Source organism: Myxine glutinosa, chromosome 12 (genome assembly GCF_964187855.1).
Source record: "Myxine glutinosa chromosome 12, kmMyxGlut1.1, whole genome shotgun sequence".
NCBI lineage: Eukaryota > Metazoa > Chordata > Myxini > Myxiniformes > Myxinidae > Myxine > Myxine glutinosa.
The window spans coordinates 105382839-105401940 of record NC_136272.1 but is presented as its reverse complement, the minus strand read 5'-3'; the positions used below and the strand labels follow the sequence as shown (position 1 = coordinate 105401940).

The following is a 19102-nucleotide window of genomic DNA, read 5'->3' as shown; positions in this document are numbered from 1 at the left end:
ACGGTACCTGCCCTATGGGCGGGGCTTCAATTGGGAGGCCCAAATGAAAAGGCAAAATATCAGAAATTGAAGGCTTTTTTTTATTTTAAACGATTCATATAAACATCCGTTGAATCATATCACACGCAAATCATCAAAATCTAAACAGTACATGGCGCCCATTTTGAAAAAAGATTGAATTCTGCAAAACGGAAGCGGCCGCTACACGTCTTTCTCAGTCGCACGTTTATGTGTGAAGAGTGCACGCCGAATCTGTAACATGGAAGCGGCCGCTACACCTGTTTCTCAGTCGCTTTGCACACACTGCCGTGTTACTTCGGAGCCGCACGTTTATATAGGAAGAGTGCGTCAGGAGTCGATCTACTCTCTCCTGGTACGTAGAATTTCAACAAAAGCCACATCACTGTTCATATCGGTAAATATTATTCCATCGTGTTTGGAAAAATTGAAAAAACAATAGAGCCTATTTTACTCCAGGGGGTCCTAGGATTACCCACCCAAAATATCGTTGCGATCGGTTCAGCCGTTTTTGCGGTACCTTCGAACGGACAGACGGACAGACGGACATTTGGTGAATTATAGTGAGATTACTTGCTCCACTTGTCAAGCGGCTTGCAAAGCGATTGATACAGAACACCTAGCTGCTTGCAAATGGAACACCCCCAGTTTAACATCCATCCGAGTGAATCACCCGACCTGTGAAACACCAGGACGACAGTTTACAGCTCGGTCTGGATTTGGATCCAAGCTAGATAGGTCAGATGTGAGTGTGCGTACCTCTGAGATATCCTGCCAGCCCAAAGTGCAAGGTAGCTACTAGTACCCTACTGCAAAGCCGCAATGATCCGGCGAAGCCAAAGCCTCTTGCCACTATTTTACCCATCACTGATTCACTATGGCATCAGTAGGTTAGGTAGTTGGTAGTAGGTAGGTGTAGTAGGTACCGTACCTAGTTCAAAATGACACCATTGCATTCTGGATGAGATTAAAATTTATAAAATTTACTTCTTGATTAATTCAGTGAATTCCGCCTCAACTTCGGATATTTCCGGCCGTGAAAAATTATCCCCTCCGGCCGCGAGATTTCTAAAAAATAATTCTTCGTCAATTTTAGAATATTTGACGCCGTTTTCAGCCTCCAAAACGCGGTAAAAAGCTTTTTTGATTTTTTTTTTTCAAATGCTCGCATCTCATTGGTTCCGGTGTTTGGTGACGATTTTCGTTGAAGATAACCAGGGCCCATGCGGGAACGAGGTTGGTCTTAAAGTATTTTAATTACAAATTAGAGGTGCATAAGATTGTGAACCAAACAAAGACGGGTGAAACAAACTCCTATTGAACTTTTTCGCAATTTTTTTTTTTACTTCCGCATCCGCAAGATGGCGGCCTCCATTGAGCGATTTGGTGCGTCAAAGCTTCGAAATTATCAAAGGATTCAGCAAAATCTGGCTTTTCAACTTAATACGTACGCGTTCATTCACAACACCGGCTTTTAAGATGGCGCTTGTGTGCTATGATGTCATCAGTGCCAAAAACAGCAGGTATTGTTAGTTATTCAGTGAGCCGAGAGTAGAATGTTCTTCTCAATGTTTAAAAGTTGCTTGAGAAACAAACATTTGAGGATTTAACGAGTTTTCAAACCAAAATGCAGTTGTTGCCCTTTTAATGATTTTTTTTCTACCGAAAATGGAAACCTTGAATCGTGTACAGCTATACATGGTAAACGGTTATTTTAATCTTTTTAAAAGTGCATCTTGATGACATGAAATTTGTTTTACTCTGGAATACAAAGTCAATATATCTGGAGGTAAAATGATGTATTAATTGTAGGAAATCGTCCCTCGTTCTTCCAAAAGCTTATTTTATTAAACTCACAATATAAATCCTTTAGATGGCTGAAATCATGGAAATACTTTATGATAACAATGTTAATTTATGAGAGGAAGTTCTGTTGGGTTTAGGGCAGACTGTTAGTGTTCCCATCTGAACCGTTGGCCTATTATTATTTTTTTGGGATACAAGATCGAGGCTCGTGTAAGAGCTAACATTAATCACATAAAGAAAAACTGATACATAAAACATAAGATAAAGGGAGCAGGAGACAAGATGGGGAGAGAGAGGGAAGCACACAAGTACAACATTTGAGAGCAGGGACATCGGGAGATCTGTGGGAGAGAGAGGGCTTGGGGGGAGGCGGCATGGGAAGGCGGGGTGGAGGTGGAGGGGGGGTGTGGGAGAGGTATAAAACACATGGACACTGCTAGGACTTCCAGGAAAGAAGTCGGCATTTCAAAAAAATGGATCTGGGGTGAATTAATGGGGGTAGAAAAGATCAAAGTTTTGGATGGGGGATAAGAGATGGTGGTGAACAGCTGTTTTAAAGACCTTACAGCTGAGCTGACTCCTAAAAACGGAAGACTGGGATTGAATAGAGTGAGAGAGTTTGTTCCAGAGTCGGGAGGAAAGAGGAATGAAAGGGTGAAGGTGAATAGAGAGTTGATTTTGGCAGTTTAACCATAAGAGGGTTGCTGGCAGATCTTGTGCGACCTGGAGGAATATTTGGGGGACAGAGCACAGGCAGAGCTGGGGGAGCTAGGCCAGAGAGGAGTCGGTAGAAGACAGTCGGTAGACAGATTATAATCCTTCGAACCCAGGTTCAGATCCCATCTACCATATGTCTTTGTCCATCATCTACAAACAAGAATGACCGCACGGTGGTCACAACCTGCACCAAAATACGGCAACAGGTCAATTGGTAAACATGCATTTAAAGCACTCTTAAAAGACGAACAACGTGATTGGGAAACACACATTTAATGCGCTATTAAAAATTAACTCGACACCTCTCATTCAAGTCAACCTCCACCACGGTTCTATCAGAATGATTGCTTAACCCCAATGTGGGGCCATTCAAAATTACGTAACACAACGCTCGATTAGCATGCATTCTGACATACTGCACATTCTGATGGGCTTAATTAAACCTTGCTATTATTCGACATATGAGTATATATTTTGGGGTCCCAAATCGTGAATAACACCTGACCCAAACAAAGCCAATGTATATCTGATGCAACAAACCCGGGCAGTGTATTAATCAGCAGAGGCCTACAGGCCTAAAGTGTTAGACCCACCAGAAAACGAAGATGGCAGCCCCATCAATCGTCTGGGCACAATGGTGGGTGGAGTCAAGCAACATGTGGGTGTGGTCTGACAGCTGTCGACCAATGGGTGTACATTTCAAAAATTGACCCCCAACAACAACAGCAACGCAAAGCTCTTGTAAACCTGCAACATCACAGGTAAATAGCCTGGTGTTGGCTTAACGGTTAAGGTGGCTGGCTTAAGCTCTTAGGGTCTTGAGTTTGAGCCTCTGTCGTACCGTTAAATAACACCAGTGGGTTGACTCAACCTGTAATCCTTCCAGTGGTCAGAAAAATGAGTACCAGCTTACTGGAAGTAGGGGGGCACTGCATTAGCGGCAGAGCCTGCTCCCATCAATGATGTAACCAGCAGCCACAAGCTGCATACAAAATAATAATTATCTACGAATAGCCTTGTAATTCTCATCAAAGTACACTGCTGTAAAATAATGTCTTTGTGATTCATGTTAATGTGCATCAGTCTCCGTGCCATCCTTGTAATCCGTGCAAAAGTACATTGATGTCCACTATGTCTATCTTGCATGAAATGTATGTACAACTCCTCCATGAGCCTGAGACTAATGTAGAAAAACACAATTTGAGTGTTCAGTCATCATTTGCGTTAATAAGACTTGTTACGAGACAAGGCCGATGGCTGGAAGAAGAAATGATATTCCATCCAGTTTTGTTGCCATTGATGGTGTCATCATATTTGATTTTGTCATGTTATTCCTCCCCACCCCTTCTCCCTCCTTCATCCCCTCCTCCAGGGAGGGAGTAGCTAAAACTGGGAAGAAAGGGAGGAAGGACGGCTTCGGGTGTGCATGATAGACAGACACCCACTCTGGACAAAAGAAAGAGATAAATGCTTGTGGAGTTGGTTGAAGCCGTCCAACCGCATGGTATTTTTATATCCGACACCCATGTGCTCGGTGGCACGATGCCGAGGAGCGGACGTCTCGGGAATAGAGATTGCAAGGAGCGGCGCCACGCCTGTGCATGCCGGTTTGCATGCTGGTCGGGTGTTACGGAGTTTCAGATTGCTCAGGGCACGCTCTCGTAAGCTCAAAGGTAGCGTGAGCCTCGTAAGTCTTCTAAAGGCATCTCATGAAGAAATGTCGCTTCTTCGAGGCCGTCAGGTTGCAAATTTTGGAAGAATTGGCAAGGAAAAAATTTGGCATCTCAGTGGCTCACCATTTATAGGTTTACTTTTGGAATCTCATTTGTACATTCTTTGAGGGAAATGAGTAGCTGCTCTTTTCAATGCTGTGCAAGTCGGGTGATGAATCTTACTGTCTCCAGATCAAGGGACATTAAAGCCGGCGGTCTTTCCAAAAGTGAGGGCATGGCGTGCATGCATCCTGGCCAAATTCCAGGTTCAGATCTAGGTCATGTGTGTAGGTACAAACACCCTAAACCCATTATACCAGCTTGGTCCTCTGGTCAATGTTTATGTAACGACTGCATATGAAAGCTTCAAGGGGTTTGAGAATCCTTTCTCACAGCCTGGTTCCACCATAAAGTATGCCTTTAATACATGTTATTCCTGAGCATCACGGACCTAGCGAAACGTTTGACGAGATACTAAAGCATACAACGAAAGCACAAGTTTCCAGATAAAATCGCTGCTGGACCTGAAGTGGAACGTCCATGTTGGGATAACGGATGGCATCAATGATTAGGGTTTTGCACACACAACTATCTCGATAGGCTTGGAAAACATAGAAAACCAAAGTACAAACAAGGGGTTAAAAAGTACGATGGAAGCAGTAATGAGTCGGTCTCAAAGCACACAGACGTCTGAATGGAATCCAGATTTTAAATCTCAGCACCCCACCTGGCTTCCGGTGCCCCTCGGCTCCAGCGACGCATAAGGCCACTCAATGGCGGGCAGGGGGCCTTGAGAGCGGCCACGGCCATCACGTACGCCATCCAGTGCCACCGTAAACTCGGCAAGAGCCTTCACAGTGTTCAGCATGGCCGGTGGCATCCATCAGTGCATGGCGGTTTACTCCCCCCCCCCCTGCCCCCCACCTTTCTTCCCCTTCCTCACCGAAACGATGGAAAAAGCGAGTGCGCGGAGGAGTGACGGAGCTTAATGAAGGATGGGCTTTCAATAAAAGAAAGCTTCTCGCCGGTTAAAGGAAGAGTATTTCCAAAGCTTCTCATTACTATGGACGTCCTGCTCGTTGCCACTGTTGTGGTGTCGCTCAGCCGCCATGCCTAACGAAACCACTGGATCCTCCCCTAGTGTGCGCGCTCTCTCATGAAATCCACCAACCGAATTTATTCCACGAAATGAAACATCACGGACATGCACTCCATTTCACACTCACCCACAGGACCTGAGCTCTCTTACAGATTTACGCCTCACACATCCCTGTTCAACCAATGGGGATGGTGGGGGTGGAATTTGACTGGAAATCCTCAGTTCACCCGTATGGAAATTATAGGCCAGGTGTGGGTAAATGAGAATGCATGGCACAGCCCATCCCTAAAGTGATGAGACAGTAACACACAAGTCAACGTCTCCAGGTGTGCACTGTGTGCTGCGCCACACCTAAGCATATGGATTATAGTGCTGTGCAATTGTGAGGTTTATTATGGTTTTAGACTTTGTTGTTGGGTGTATCATGGCAACGCTGTGGAGAGAGTTTTCAATTCCACATCAAACTCAAACAGAAGTGTTTCCAACGAACCGAACCGTTGTGCAAGGCTTGTACGAAAACAATGTCGTATTGTATCTTAGCAAATGCCACCTGCTGGTTGGATGGCTCCACACTCGTTGGTGGGAAGGAGGCCCTCGGAGGTATCTACTTACCGTGTTTGAGTCTATCATGTACGACTTCAAACCAGTGTACATACCGGTGGCCAGGTGACGCTGCGTCGTCGAGCATGTGTTCAAGAGGGTCGTTTACGTACATTGACATTCCTGCAGCCACATGGCAGAAGCTTTGGATCCAACTCCTTTATAATGCCACTTTCAGATCGAATTGAACCCGCAGCCTTTATGTCATAACTTGTTCGCCACTAGATTTCTTCAGTCAGTTATTCATGTTTGTTCAATTGGTGAAGAAACCCCCCCCCCCCAGATTATGGATCCAAATTGTGAATGACAAAGGTTGTTCGAGTGATGGCTTTTGGGAATTAAACCAACCCATTTAATTCCACTGGAAACCAACAAAAGGCTGTACAGAGCATTGCTCCTTTATAACAACACTAGCGGGGTCACCCGTGGGAATCCCACGGGCATGGATGTGTGTGACATTTCGACATATTGAGTTATATGCTGCACATTCATTTTTACAAAATGGTTACTGGCAAGTCATCAGATCCAGAAATGGTGTGAATTTAGTTATTTCACATAATATGTGACCCCTCACTCCTCTCCACCTGACACTCTCCTGTCTCCACCTGACACTCTCCTGTCTCCACCTGACACTCTCCTCTCTCCACCTAGCACTCCTCTCCTCTCCAAACCCTCACATCCCTCTCCTTTCCAATCCCTCACACTCCTCTCCTCTCCAATCCTTCACACGCCTCTCCAATCGCGCCTCACACTCCTCTCCAATCGCGCCTCACACTCCTCTCCAATCGTGCCTCACACTCCTCTCCAATCGTGCCTCACACTCCTCTCCAATCACGCCTCACACTCCTCTCCAATCGTGCCTCACACTCCTCTCCAATCGCGCCTCACACTCCTCTCCAATCGCGCCTCACTCGCCTCTCCAATCGGCTTTCCCCGTCTCGTTTCTCTCCTTTTTCTCCCATCTCGTTCTTTTTCTTGCTCCAAATCGGCCCGTCGGAATCGGAAATCGGCCCGTCTCGCCCGTCGGAATCGGAAATCGGCCCGTCTTGCTTTTGTGCTTGTGCGTAAATAAATTGTGTTCATGACACCATTTCTGGTGTTGGGCTAGCGGCTAGGGTGCCGGCTTAGGATCCTGGGTTCGAATCTCGGTCGATCGCCGAATTAATGCCAGGGGGGTTGACTCAGCCTGTCATCCTTCCGAGGTCGGCTAATTGAGTACCAGTTCACTGGTAATTCCCTGTTTGTCGTTGAAGGCGGCAAAAAGGGTTGGCGTCAGGAAGGGCATCCGGCCGTAAAACATTGCTTCAAAAAGGGGACAAAAAAACAACAACTACCACGGTCCCCGAAAAGGCCAACCCCCGCTTTGCGGGGAAAAATGGCCTCTAAACGGTGGTTTTTACACCATTTCTGGATCTGATGACTTGCCAGTAACCATTTTGTAAAAATGAATGTGCAGCATCTAACTCAATATGTCGAAATGTCACACACATCCATGCCCGTGGGATTCCCACGGGTGACCCCGCAAGTTTGCATTGACGTTCGTCGATGGACTCGTTCGCCCGTCTCATTCGTTTTCTTGCTGCATCCTGTTCAAGTCTGCGTTCTTCATCGATCGTCTCATTCATTTTGGAAATAGAAGTTTCCACGCAGCGCATGAATTGTCACGATCCTCAAGAGGAATTTGTCTCGTAATCATCAAATGATAAATGGCAAGTAAATTATATTGTGGAAAATTAAAGATTTCAAATAAACCTATGTAAAGTGTATTCGCACATAACTAATTTTAAAAAACGAAGAAATATCTCTCGGTAATTTCCTGAAACATATTTTACTTCCGGCTAATAATGTTGAATTAAATAAAAACGAAGAAATATATGTCGGCATCATTGTTGACGTTTTTGTGACGACTGTCATCAAACGAAAAAGTAATATATCTTAACGGAAAAGCAAAAGCGAATTTTTAATATATATCGACACGTTGCCGTCGGTGTCATGTTGGGCGGTGTATGATACACCATGACGCGATTTTTAAAAATATATCTCTGCATTTTCCCGCGTGTGTGGAATGTTCTCAATTATTGCTGACACCGAGTCCAAAACCATCGATAAAAATGAAATCATATGGTGAGTTAGATTGGAGATAAAGGCGTGAGAGAGACTCAATGGCCTTGAAGTTGAAGTTACAGGCGTTTGAGAATTCATTTCGTTCTATAAACGGCAACTTTCATTGGATTTCCTTCCCGTTTTTTTTCAACCGAGTCGAAAACTATGTTAGCGACTGTGAAAAATGAAATGATATATCGAATTTTTAATATGTATCGACACGTTGCCGTCGGTGTCATGTTAGGCGGTGTATGATACACCATGACGCGATTTAAAAAAATATATCTGCATTTTCCCGCGTGTGTGGAATGTTCTCAATTATTGCTGACACCGACTCTAAAACCATCGATAAAAATGAAATCATATGGTGAGTTAGATTGGAGATAAAGGCGTGAGAGAGACTCAATGGCCTTGAAGTTACAGGCATTTGAGAATTCATTTCGTTCTATAAACGGCAACTTTCATCGGATTTTCTTCTCGTTTTTTTTCAACCGAGTCTAAAACTATGTTAGCGACTGTGAAAAATGAAATGATATATCGAATTTAAAATAGATATCGACACATTGCCGTCGGTGTCATGTTGGGCGGTGTATGATACACCATGACGCGATTTTAAAAAATATATCTCTGCATTTTCCCGCGTGTGTGGAATGTTTGTGGAAAATTAAAGATTTCAAATAAACCTATTTAAAGTGTATGCGCACATAACTAATAAAAAAAACGAAGAAATATCTCTCGGTAATTTCCTGAAACATATTTTACTTCCGGCTAATATGTTGAATGAAATAAAAACGAAGAAATATATGTCGGCATCATTGTTGACGTTTTTGTGACGACTATCATCAAACGAAATAGTAATATATCATAACGGAAAAGCAAAAGCGAATTTTTAATATATATCGACACATTGCCGGCGGTGTCATGTTGGGCGGTGTATGATACACCATGACGCGATTTTAAAAAATATATCTCTGCATTTTCCCGCGTGTGTGGATTGTTCTCAATTATTGCTGACACCGAGTCAAAAAGTAAAACCATCGATAAAAATGAAATCATATGGTGAGTTAGATTGGAGATAAAGGCGTGAGAGAGACTCAATGGCCTTGAAGTTACAGGCCTTTGAGAATTCATTTCGTTCTATAAACGGCAACTTTCATCGGATTTTCTTCCCGTTTTTTTTCAACCGAGTCTAAAACTATGTTAGCGACTGTGAAAAATGAAATGATTTATCGAATTTGATTTGAAATAAAACTGGGGGAGAGCAAGACACCACGGGCCTACAAAACAGGACTCAAAGCTATGCGAGTTAATAAAATGGTGGATATTTGTTTATAGCCACTCCCAGAATGGGTGGAGCTATGGGTGGAGCTACTCTGCAAACCGAGTAAGCCACACCCCGGACAGACACCCAACAGATAGACAGACAGACAGAATCATCTACGGCTATTATAATATAGATATTTGACCATGTGGTCTCTCGAGCTTTACATGAATGCACCAAACAAAACAAGGCACCTGAGTGAGCTTATCGGTAAAACCACATGCTGCTTAATCCTAATGCTCATACAAGCTAACCATTGCCTTTCCAAGCCAAAACACACACACACACACACACACAGACACACACAGACACACACAGACACACACACACACACACACACACACACACACACGTTTGCAAACCTGAAATGAGTGAAATGGTACTCCAACAACATTCAGATGGAATTTGGCCAAGATAAGTGTGCCAAATGCATGAACGTACAAGGTAAACCAACAAAAAATGGACCACATAAAAAAAATCGACCTAAAAACAATACAGGAACTAGAAAATGAATCATCATACAAATACCTCGGAGTAGAAGAAGGCCACCAAATATGTGACAAACAAATGCGCAAAACAATTGCCAAAGAACACGTGCGTAGAATGAGGCCGATTCTGAAAACATACCTCTCTCCAAGAAATAAAATCAAAGCCATAAATAAACTAGCAGTACCAGTGTTCCAGTACAGCTGCAGAATAATAAACGGGCCACCAGCGGAAATCAATAAACTAGATATCAAAACATAGAAACATAGAAACTCCTCACTACCCATGAAATATTTTACAAAAATCAATGCATTCCGAGAATGTACCTGCCGAGACGAAGTGGTAGCGGCCTGATGGAGCTCCAACAAGTGCATGTAATGACAACTGTAGGATTGGCTGAGTTCGTGAAAAGTTAGGCAGACTACAGTTTCCAATTTGTACGTAAACACGCAAGCCAGAAAAGGTATCCCTGACCAATCTTGCAAAAACATTCCAAATGCAGGTGTGAATAGAAGATGTCACGCATACCGAAACAGCAACGAATTCAGCCACAAAGATTCCAAGGCCAAAATAAAAATACAATTAGCGAAAAATCAACAAATATACATCGACAATTGGAAAAAATGATGAGAGCAGGGAAATATATATATATATATTAGACAAAGAACGCTCCTTGGAATGGCTAAGAAGAGGTCAGCTCAAATTGAATGGAGAACGAATCATTAGAAATGCCCAAGACCAAGGACACTACATCAATTGCTTTAAAAAGATGGTGGGACTGAGTCAATCGGACAAGTGTTGATTCTGCAAGATAGAAACAGAAAGTACGAGCCGCCTCCTATTGGGATGGATAAAACTCATGTCAGAACAGCTGTACACCTAAAGCCACAACAAGGTATGTAGAGCAATCCACTGGCACATCTGAGTTTGTGGAGTAATCCACTAGCACATCTGCAAAAACTTCTATATTCCAGTTTCAGAAAACACATGGAAACATGAACCAAAAACGACAATTGAAAACAAGGAAGTGACGCTCACGAATGGCCTGATGATCCCACTGAGCGTGATCATAGAAAACAAAGCATTGCGACCGTATATAGTACTCAGGTACAAAATAAAAGAAAATAAGGCATTGCTAATCGAGGCATCAGTTCCCAGCGATTTTGGTCTAAACGCAGAAATCAAGAAAATGACCAAATACCAAGATGTCAAAATTGAAGTCAAAGTATCTTGGAAGCTGAAGAACACCAAAATAGTACCAGTGATTATAATTGGAGCAATGTGAATGATGAAGAAGAACCTTACAGAGATCTTAAAAACCATCATGGGAATATTACTACAAACAAACTACAGTTGGAAGGTGTCCGGGGCTTGATGACAATCCCGAAGAGAGCCTTCGGAACAATTTGAGAACAAGGAAACTTCACAGCTTAGTCCATGAATCATGATCCCTCACTGAGAGACCTGGGATATCTCCGTTTTATCTTCTCAAAACCAGCATATGGAGATAACAACCCACAACACACAGACAATTTTTTTGCTAGTAATGACTAAGGATCAGGCTGATTTTTTTTTTTTCACACTCCACATATATTTTTCTTCACTGCCATTACTCATCTGCAATACAGAATTGGCGGTGTCCTAGTTACGGACTATCGGCCCAAACAGGTATTGGAAACTTTTGGCTTCACAGGGACCAGGTAGATCTGTGCTCTGGGTGGCCATTTTGTAATCCATCTTCTCAAAGCTCTCTTCACTCTTCACCACAATTTGAAAAGATGAGTAAGGAAAAAAAACTCGATACTTTTGACTCGGAATTGTATGTGCTTCCTTATATGATTATTAAATTCCTTTTTATTTTGATGTCCCACAGATGTTAAAGGTTTTTTTCAACCCTTTGGTGGTCCACAAGCCATACTGTTAACTATGACGGACGTTCAAAAACAACTTCACAAACGAGGTAGTCACAATAGTCCAAAAAAAACGCAAATTAATTTATTTAATTTTTGCTTGAAAATTAAAGTTGGTGTTTCTCGGGATTTTCTGAGAACTTCGTCTGAGAAAGTTTTGAACAACACTCGTAAACACCAAATGTTGGCTTATATTGAAATTAGGTTTTCCTCCTCAAGTCACGAGCAATACGCAATATAATTGCAGAGATTATTCCGATGTGCTTCTGTAAGGCCTAACCCTAACAACTCAGCAGTTCCATCACCTGTTATTGCCACTCGAAGCGCCGCAGGTGGCACAAAGCCATCAGTCACCTGGAAGATCAGTTAGTTTGCTATACACGCCATTGCTGAGCTTTCAAGCATGATACATGAGTTCTGTTGTTAGAGCTTGTTCGATTGGCAGTGTTCACCTTTTTAAAATAACAGAAATGCTCAAAGCAATTCCTATTCACACTGTGTGGCTCCCACCCCGGGACTGGGAGTACAATGGATGAGAATCCAACACAACGACCATGTTTACTGCCTACAGACAAAGGGCTCGGTCGATCGCAGAGTGACCATGCCTCCTCCGCAAAGAACAGGAAAAAAATCATTCTGGATATCATCAAACTGGTTTGGGATTGGCATCTGAGCACCTGGGATCCCAGGTTCAAATCCCATATCCGATGTTACCAATGATGTCTCGATGTCCTTGTCTAGCACGATCCTCAGATCACTGAGAGAATAAGGTTATTAAACTTTTAATCCTGAAAGAGAACAGCCATACTGATTTTCAATTTTACCTTTGATGTGTTTGTTCCGTCTTCCTTGCTAACTTCATGCAGATGTCCATGGAGGATCCTCAGTTCAATTGGATTGAACTAAAAACTGCCATCATGGTATGGGTGCAACAGGGGGCGAGGCTTCATGGAGATTTTACACCTGAATACAGGTGCCACATAAAGGCCCACCCCCCCTGATGGCATCCGAAAAGCAGCAGTCCCACGTGGCCCTGGCCTAATTCACCGATTGGGGTTCACTGTATAATTAGTGGTAGACAGGAGGGCTGGAGTGTGCAAATGATACACCTGTGATGGGCAAACTCGGACCTGCAAATCAAATGCAATTTGGATCATCTGTGTAATCTCATGATCTGAACAAGGAGGTGGAAATGGCAGGAAAATCTCAGGTTTTATTTCCTTGTCCTTCGCTGACCCGTATCAGTCATGCAATGTAAATCTGCTCAATTTAATAAACATTGGAAAGATTAATGCAGCACAGACAAACTCGGCCAACACAACCATAAACCTGTCCGAGAGAAAGAATAAAACCACAAAATCGAACATCTCCACTGCCAGGAAAATATAATAATTTGGTGAATAGAAGAATTATAAGGAATCATAACAATGGGAAATTCAAGGAATATGTCTGGCGATGGGAAAGACGAAGAGGTATGCCAATGGGAAAATCATTGAAGAAACATGGTAATGGGATAATCAAGGAAGAGTCATGGTAATGGGATAATCAATAAAGAGTCATGGTAATGGGATAATCAAGGAAGAGTCATGGTAATGGGATAATCAAGGAAGAGTCATGGTAATGGGATAATCAATAAAGAGTCATGGTAATGGGATAATCAAGGAAGAGTCATGGTAATGGGATAATCAATAAAGAGTCATGGTAATGGGATAATCAATAAAGAGTCATGGTAATGGGATAATCAAGGAAGAGTCATGGTAATGGGATAATCAATAAAGAGTCATGGTAATGGGATAATCAATAAAGAGTCATGGTAATGGGATAATCAAGGAAGAGTCATGGTAATGGGATAATCAATAAAGAGTCATGGTAATGGGATAATCAAGGAAGAGTCATGGTAATGGGATAATCAAGGAAGAGTCATGGTAATGGGATAATCAAGGAAGAGTCATGGTAATGGGATAATCAAGGAAGAGTCATGGTAATGGGATAATCAAGGAAGAGTCATGGTAATGGGATAATCAATAAAGAGTCATGGTAAAGGGATAATCAAGGAAGAGTCATGGTAATGGGATAATCAATAAAGAGTCATGGTAATAGGATAATCAATAAAGAGTCATGGTAATGGGATAATCAATGAAGAGTCATGGTAATGGGATAATCAATAAAGAGTCATGGTAATGGGATAATCAAGGAAGAGTCATGGTAATGGGATAATCAAGGAAGAGTCATGGTAATGGGATAATCAAGGAAGAGTCATGGTAATGGGATAATCAAGGAAGAGTCATGGTAATGGGATAATCAATAAAGAGTCATGGTAATGGGATAATCAATAAAGAGTCATGGTAATGGGATAATCAATGAAGAGTCATGGTAATGGGATAATCAAGGAAGAGTCATGGTAATGGGATAATCAATGAAGAGTCATGGTAATGGGATAATCAAGGAAGAGTCATGGTAATGGAATAATCAATAAAGAGTCATGCTAATGGGATAATCAAGGAAGAGTCATGGTAATGGGATAATCAATAAAGAGTCATGGTAATGGGATAATCAATGAAGAGTCATGGTAATGGCATAATCAATGAAGAGTCATGGTAATGGGATAATCAATAAAGAGTCATGGTAATGGGATAATCAATAAAGAGTCATGGTAATGGGATAATCAATAATGAGTCATGGTAATGGGATAATCAATAAAGAGTCATGGTAATGGGATAATCAATAAAGAGTCATGGTAATGGGATAATCAATGAAGAGTCATGGTAATGGGATAATCAATAAAGAGTCATTGTAATGGGATAATCAATGAAGAGTCATGGTAATGGGATAATCAAGGAAGAGTCATGGTAATGGGATAATCAATAAAAAGTGATGGTAATGGGATAATCAATGAAGAGTCATGGTAATGGGATAATCAATGAAGAGTCATGGTAATGGAATAATCAAGGAAGAGTCATGGTAATGGGATAATCAATGAACAGTCATGGTAATGGGATAATCAAGGAAGAGTCATGGTAATGGGATAATCAATGAAGAGTCATGCTAATGGGATAATCAATAAAGAGTCATGGTAATGGGATAATCAAGGAAGAGTCATGGTAATGGAATAATCAATAAAGAGTCATGGTAATGGGATAATCAATAAAGAGTCATGGTAATGGGATAATCAAGGAAGAGTCATGGTAATGGGATAATCAATAAAGAGTCATGGTAATGGGATAATCAATGAAGAGTCATGGTAATGGAATAATCAAGGAAGAGTCATGGTAATGGGATAATCAATAAAGAGTCATGGTAATGGGATAATCAATGAAGAGTCATGGTAATGGGATAATCAAGGAAGAGTCATGGTAATGGGATAATCAATAAAGAGTCATGGTAATGGGATAATCAATGAAGAGTCATGGTAATGGGATAATCAAGGAAAAGACATGGTAATGGGATAATCAAGGAAGAGTCATGGTGATGGGATAATCAATAAAGAGTCATGGTAATGGGATAATCAATGAAGAGTCATGGTAATGGGATAATCAATAAAGAGTCATGGTAATGGGATAATCAATGAAGAGTCATGGTAATGGGATAATCAAGGAAGAGTCATGGTAATGGGATAATCAATGAAGAGTCATGGTAATGGGATAATCAAGGAAGAGTCATGGTAATGGGATAATCAAGGAAGAGTCATGGTAATGGGATAATCAAGGAAGAGTCATGGTAATGGGATAAACAATAAAGTCATGGTTATGGGATAATCAAGGAAGAGTAATGGCAATTTGATAATCAATGAAGAGTAATGGTAATGGAATAATCAAAAAAAGTCATGGCAATTTGATAATCAATGAAGAGTAATGGCAATTTGATAATCAATGAAGAGTAATGGCAATTTGATCATCAATAAAAAGTCATGGCAATTTGATAATCAATGAAGAGTCATGGGATTGGGGTAATCAAGGAAAAGTCATGGTAATGGGATAATCAATGAAGAGTAATGGCAATTTGATAATCAATGAAGAGTAATGGTAATGGGATAATCAATAAAAAGTCATGGCAATTTGATAATCAATGAAGAGTAATGGCACTTTGATAATCAATGAAGAGTAATGGTAATGGGACAATCAATAAAAAGTCATGGCAATTTGATCATCAATAAAAAGTCATGGCAATTTGATAATCAATGAAGAGTCATGGGATTGGGGTAATCAAGGAAAAGTCATGGTAATGGGATAATCAATGAAGAGTAATGGCAATTTGATAATCAATGAAGAGTAATGGCAATTTGATAATCAATGAAGAGTAATGGCAATTTGATAATCAATAAAAAGTCATGGCAATTTGATAATCAATGAAGAGTACTGGCAATTTGATAAACAATGAAGAGTAATGGCAATTTGATAATCAATAAAAAGTCATGGCAATTTGATAATCAATGAAGAGTAATGGCAATTTGATAATCAATGAAGAGTAATGGCAATTTGATAATCAATAAAAAGTCATGGCAATTTGATAATCAATGAAGAGTAATGGCAATTTGATAATCAATGAAGAGTAATGGCAATTTGATAATCAATAGAAAGTCATGGCAATTTGATAATCAATGAAGAGTCATGGAAATGGGATAATCAATAAGCAGTCATGGTAATGGGATAATCAAGGAAGAGTCATGGCAATTTGATAATCAATGAAGAGTCATGGAAATGGGATAATCAATGAAGAGTCATGGTAATGGGATAATCAATGAAGAGTCATGGCAATTTGATAATCAATGAAGAGTCATGGTGATGGGATAATCAATAAAGAGTCATGGTAATGGGATAATCAATGAAGAGTCATGGTAATGGGATAATCAATAAAGAGTCATGGTAATGGGATAATCAATGAAGAGTCATGGTAATGGGATAATCAAGGAAGAGTCATGGTAATGGGATAATCAATGAAGAGTCATGGTAATGGGATAATCAAGGAAGAGTCATGGTAATGGGATAATCAAGGAAGAGTCATGGTAATGGGATAATCAAGGAAGAGTCATGGTAATGGGATAAACAATAAAGAGTCATGGTTATGGGATAATCAAGGAAAAGTAATGGCAATTTGATAATCAATGAAGAGTAATGGTAATGGAATAATCAATAAAAAGTCATGGCAATTTGATAATCAATGAAGAGTAATGGCAATTTGATAATCAATGAAGAGTAATGGCAATTTGATCATCAATAAAAAGTCATGGCAATTTGATAATCAATGAAGAGTCATGGGATTGGGGTAATCAAGGAAAAGTCATGGTAATGGGATAATCAATGAAGAGTAATGGCAATTTGATAATCAATGAAGAGTAATGGTAATGGGATAATCAATAAAAAGTCATGGCAATTTGATAATCAATGAAGAGTAATGGCAATTTGATAATCAATGAAGAGTAATGGTAATGGGACAATCAATAAAAAGTCATGGCAATTTGATCATCAATAAAAAGTCATGGCAATTTGATAATCAATGAAGAGTCATGGGATTGGGGTAATCAAGGAAAAGTCATGGTAATGGGATAATCAATGAAGAGTAATGGCAATTTGATAATCAATGAAGAGTAATGGCAATTTGATAATCAATGAAGAGTAATGGCAATTTGATAATCAATAAAAAGTCATGGCAATTTGATAATCAATGAAGAGTAATGGCAATTTGATAATCAATAAAAAGTCATGGCAATTTGATAATCAATGAAGAGTAATGGCAATTTGATAATCAATGAAGAGTAATGGCAATTTGATAATCAATAAAAAGTCATGGCAATTTGATAATCAATGAAGAGTAATGGCAATTTGATAATCAATGAAGAGTAATGGCAATTTGATAATCAATAGAAAGTCATGGCAATTTGATAATCAATGAAGAGTCATGGAAATGGGATAATCAATAAGCAGTCATGGTAATGGGATAATCAAGGAAGAGTCATGGCAATTTGATAATCAATGAAGAGTCATGGAAATGGGATAATCAATGAAGAGTCATGGTAATGGGATAATCAATGAAGAGTCATGGCAATTTGATAATCAATGAAGAGTAATGACAACTTGATAATCAAGGAAGAGTCATGGTAATGGGATAATCAATGAAGAGTCATGGTAATGGGAAAATCAATGAAAAGTCATGGTAATGGGATATTCAATGAAGAGCCATGGTAATGGGATAATCAATGAAGAGCCATGGCAATTTGATAATCAATGAAGAGTAATGACAACTTGATAATCAAGGAAGAGTCATGGTAAAGGGATAATCAATGAAGAGTCATGGTAATGGGATAATCAATGAAGAGCCATGGTAATGGGATAATCAATGAAGAGCCATGGTAATGGGATAATCAATGAAGAGCCATGACAACTTGATAATCAAAGAAGAGTCATGGCAATTTGATAATCAATGAAGAGTCATGGTAATGGGATAATCAATAAAGAGTCATGGTAATGGGATAATCAATGAAGAGTCATGGTAATGGTAAAATCAATAAAGAGTGATGGTAATGGGATAATCAATGAAGAGTCATAGTAATGGGATAATCAAGGAAGAGTCATGGTAATGGGATAATCAATGAAGAGTCATGGTAATGGGATAATCAATGAAGAGTCATGGTAATGGGATAATCAATAAAGAGTCATGGTAATGGGATAATCAATGAAGAGTCATGGTAATGGGATAATCAATAAAGAGTCATGGTAATGGGATAATCAATAAAGAGTCATGGTAATGGGATAATCAATAATGAGTCATGGTAATGGGATAATCAATAAAGAGTCATGGTAATGGGATATAATCAATAAAGAGTCATGGTAATGGGATAATCAATAAAGAGTCATGGTAATGGGATAATCAATGAAGAGTCATGGTAATGGGATAATCAATAAAAAGTCATGGTAATGGGATAATCAATAAAGAGTCATGGTAATGGGATAATCAATGAAGAGTCATGGTAATGGGATAATCAATAAAGAGTCATTGTAATGGGATAATCAATGAAGAGTCATGGTAATGGGATAATCAAGGAAGAGTCATGGTAATGGGATAATCAATAAAAAGTGATGGTAATGGGATAATCAATGAAGAGTCATGGTAATGGGATAATCAATGAAGAGTCATGGTAATGGAATAATCAAGGAAGAGTCATGGTAATGGGATAATCAATGAACAGTCATGGTAATGGGATAATCAAGGAAGAGTCATGGTAATGGGATAATCAATGAAGAGTCATGCTAATGGGATAATCAATAAAGAGTCATGGTAATGGGATAATCAAGGAAGAGTCATGGTAATGGAATAATCAATAAAGAGTCATGGT

General features: G+C 40.2%; 1 protein-coding gene across 3 annotated transcripts in view; it reads right to left on the bottom strand.

Annotated features, from left to right (window-relative positions):
- ARHGEF17 (Rho guanine nucleotide exchange factor 17) overlaps positions 1-19102 on the bottom strand; it is a 143667-nt gene that overhangs the window by 65299 nt on the left and 59266 nt on the right. Inside the window, exon 1 of one of the 3 annotated variants that reach the window (XM_078766164.1) lies at positions 4981-5145. The exons of the other annotated variants lie outside the window; for them this stretch is intronic. Within the exon in view, the coding sequence (XP_078622290.1) occupies positions 4981-5133 (153 nt within the window). The 5' untranslated portion in view covers positions 5134-5145. Of the gene's footprint in view, positions 1-4980; positions 5146-19102 lie in introns of those variants that run through there. 3 annotated transcript variants of the gene reach the window in all.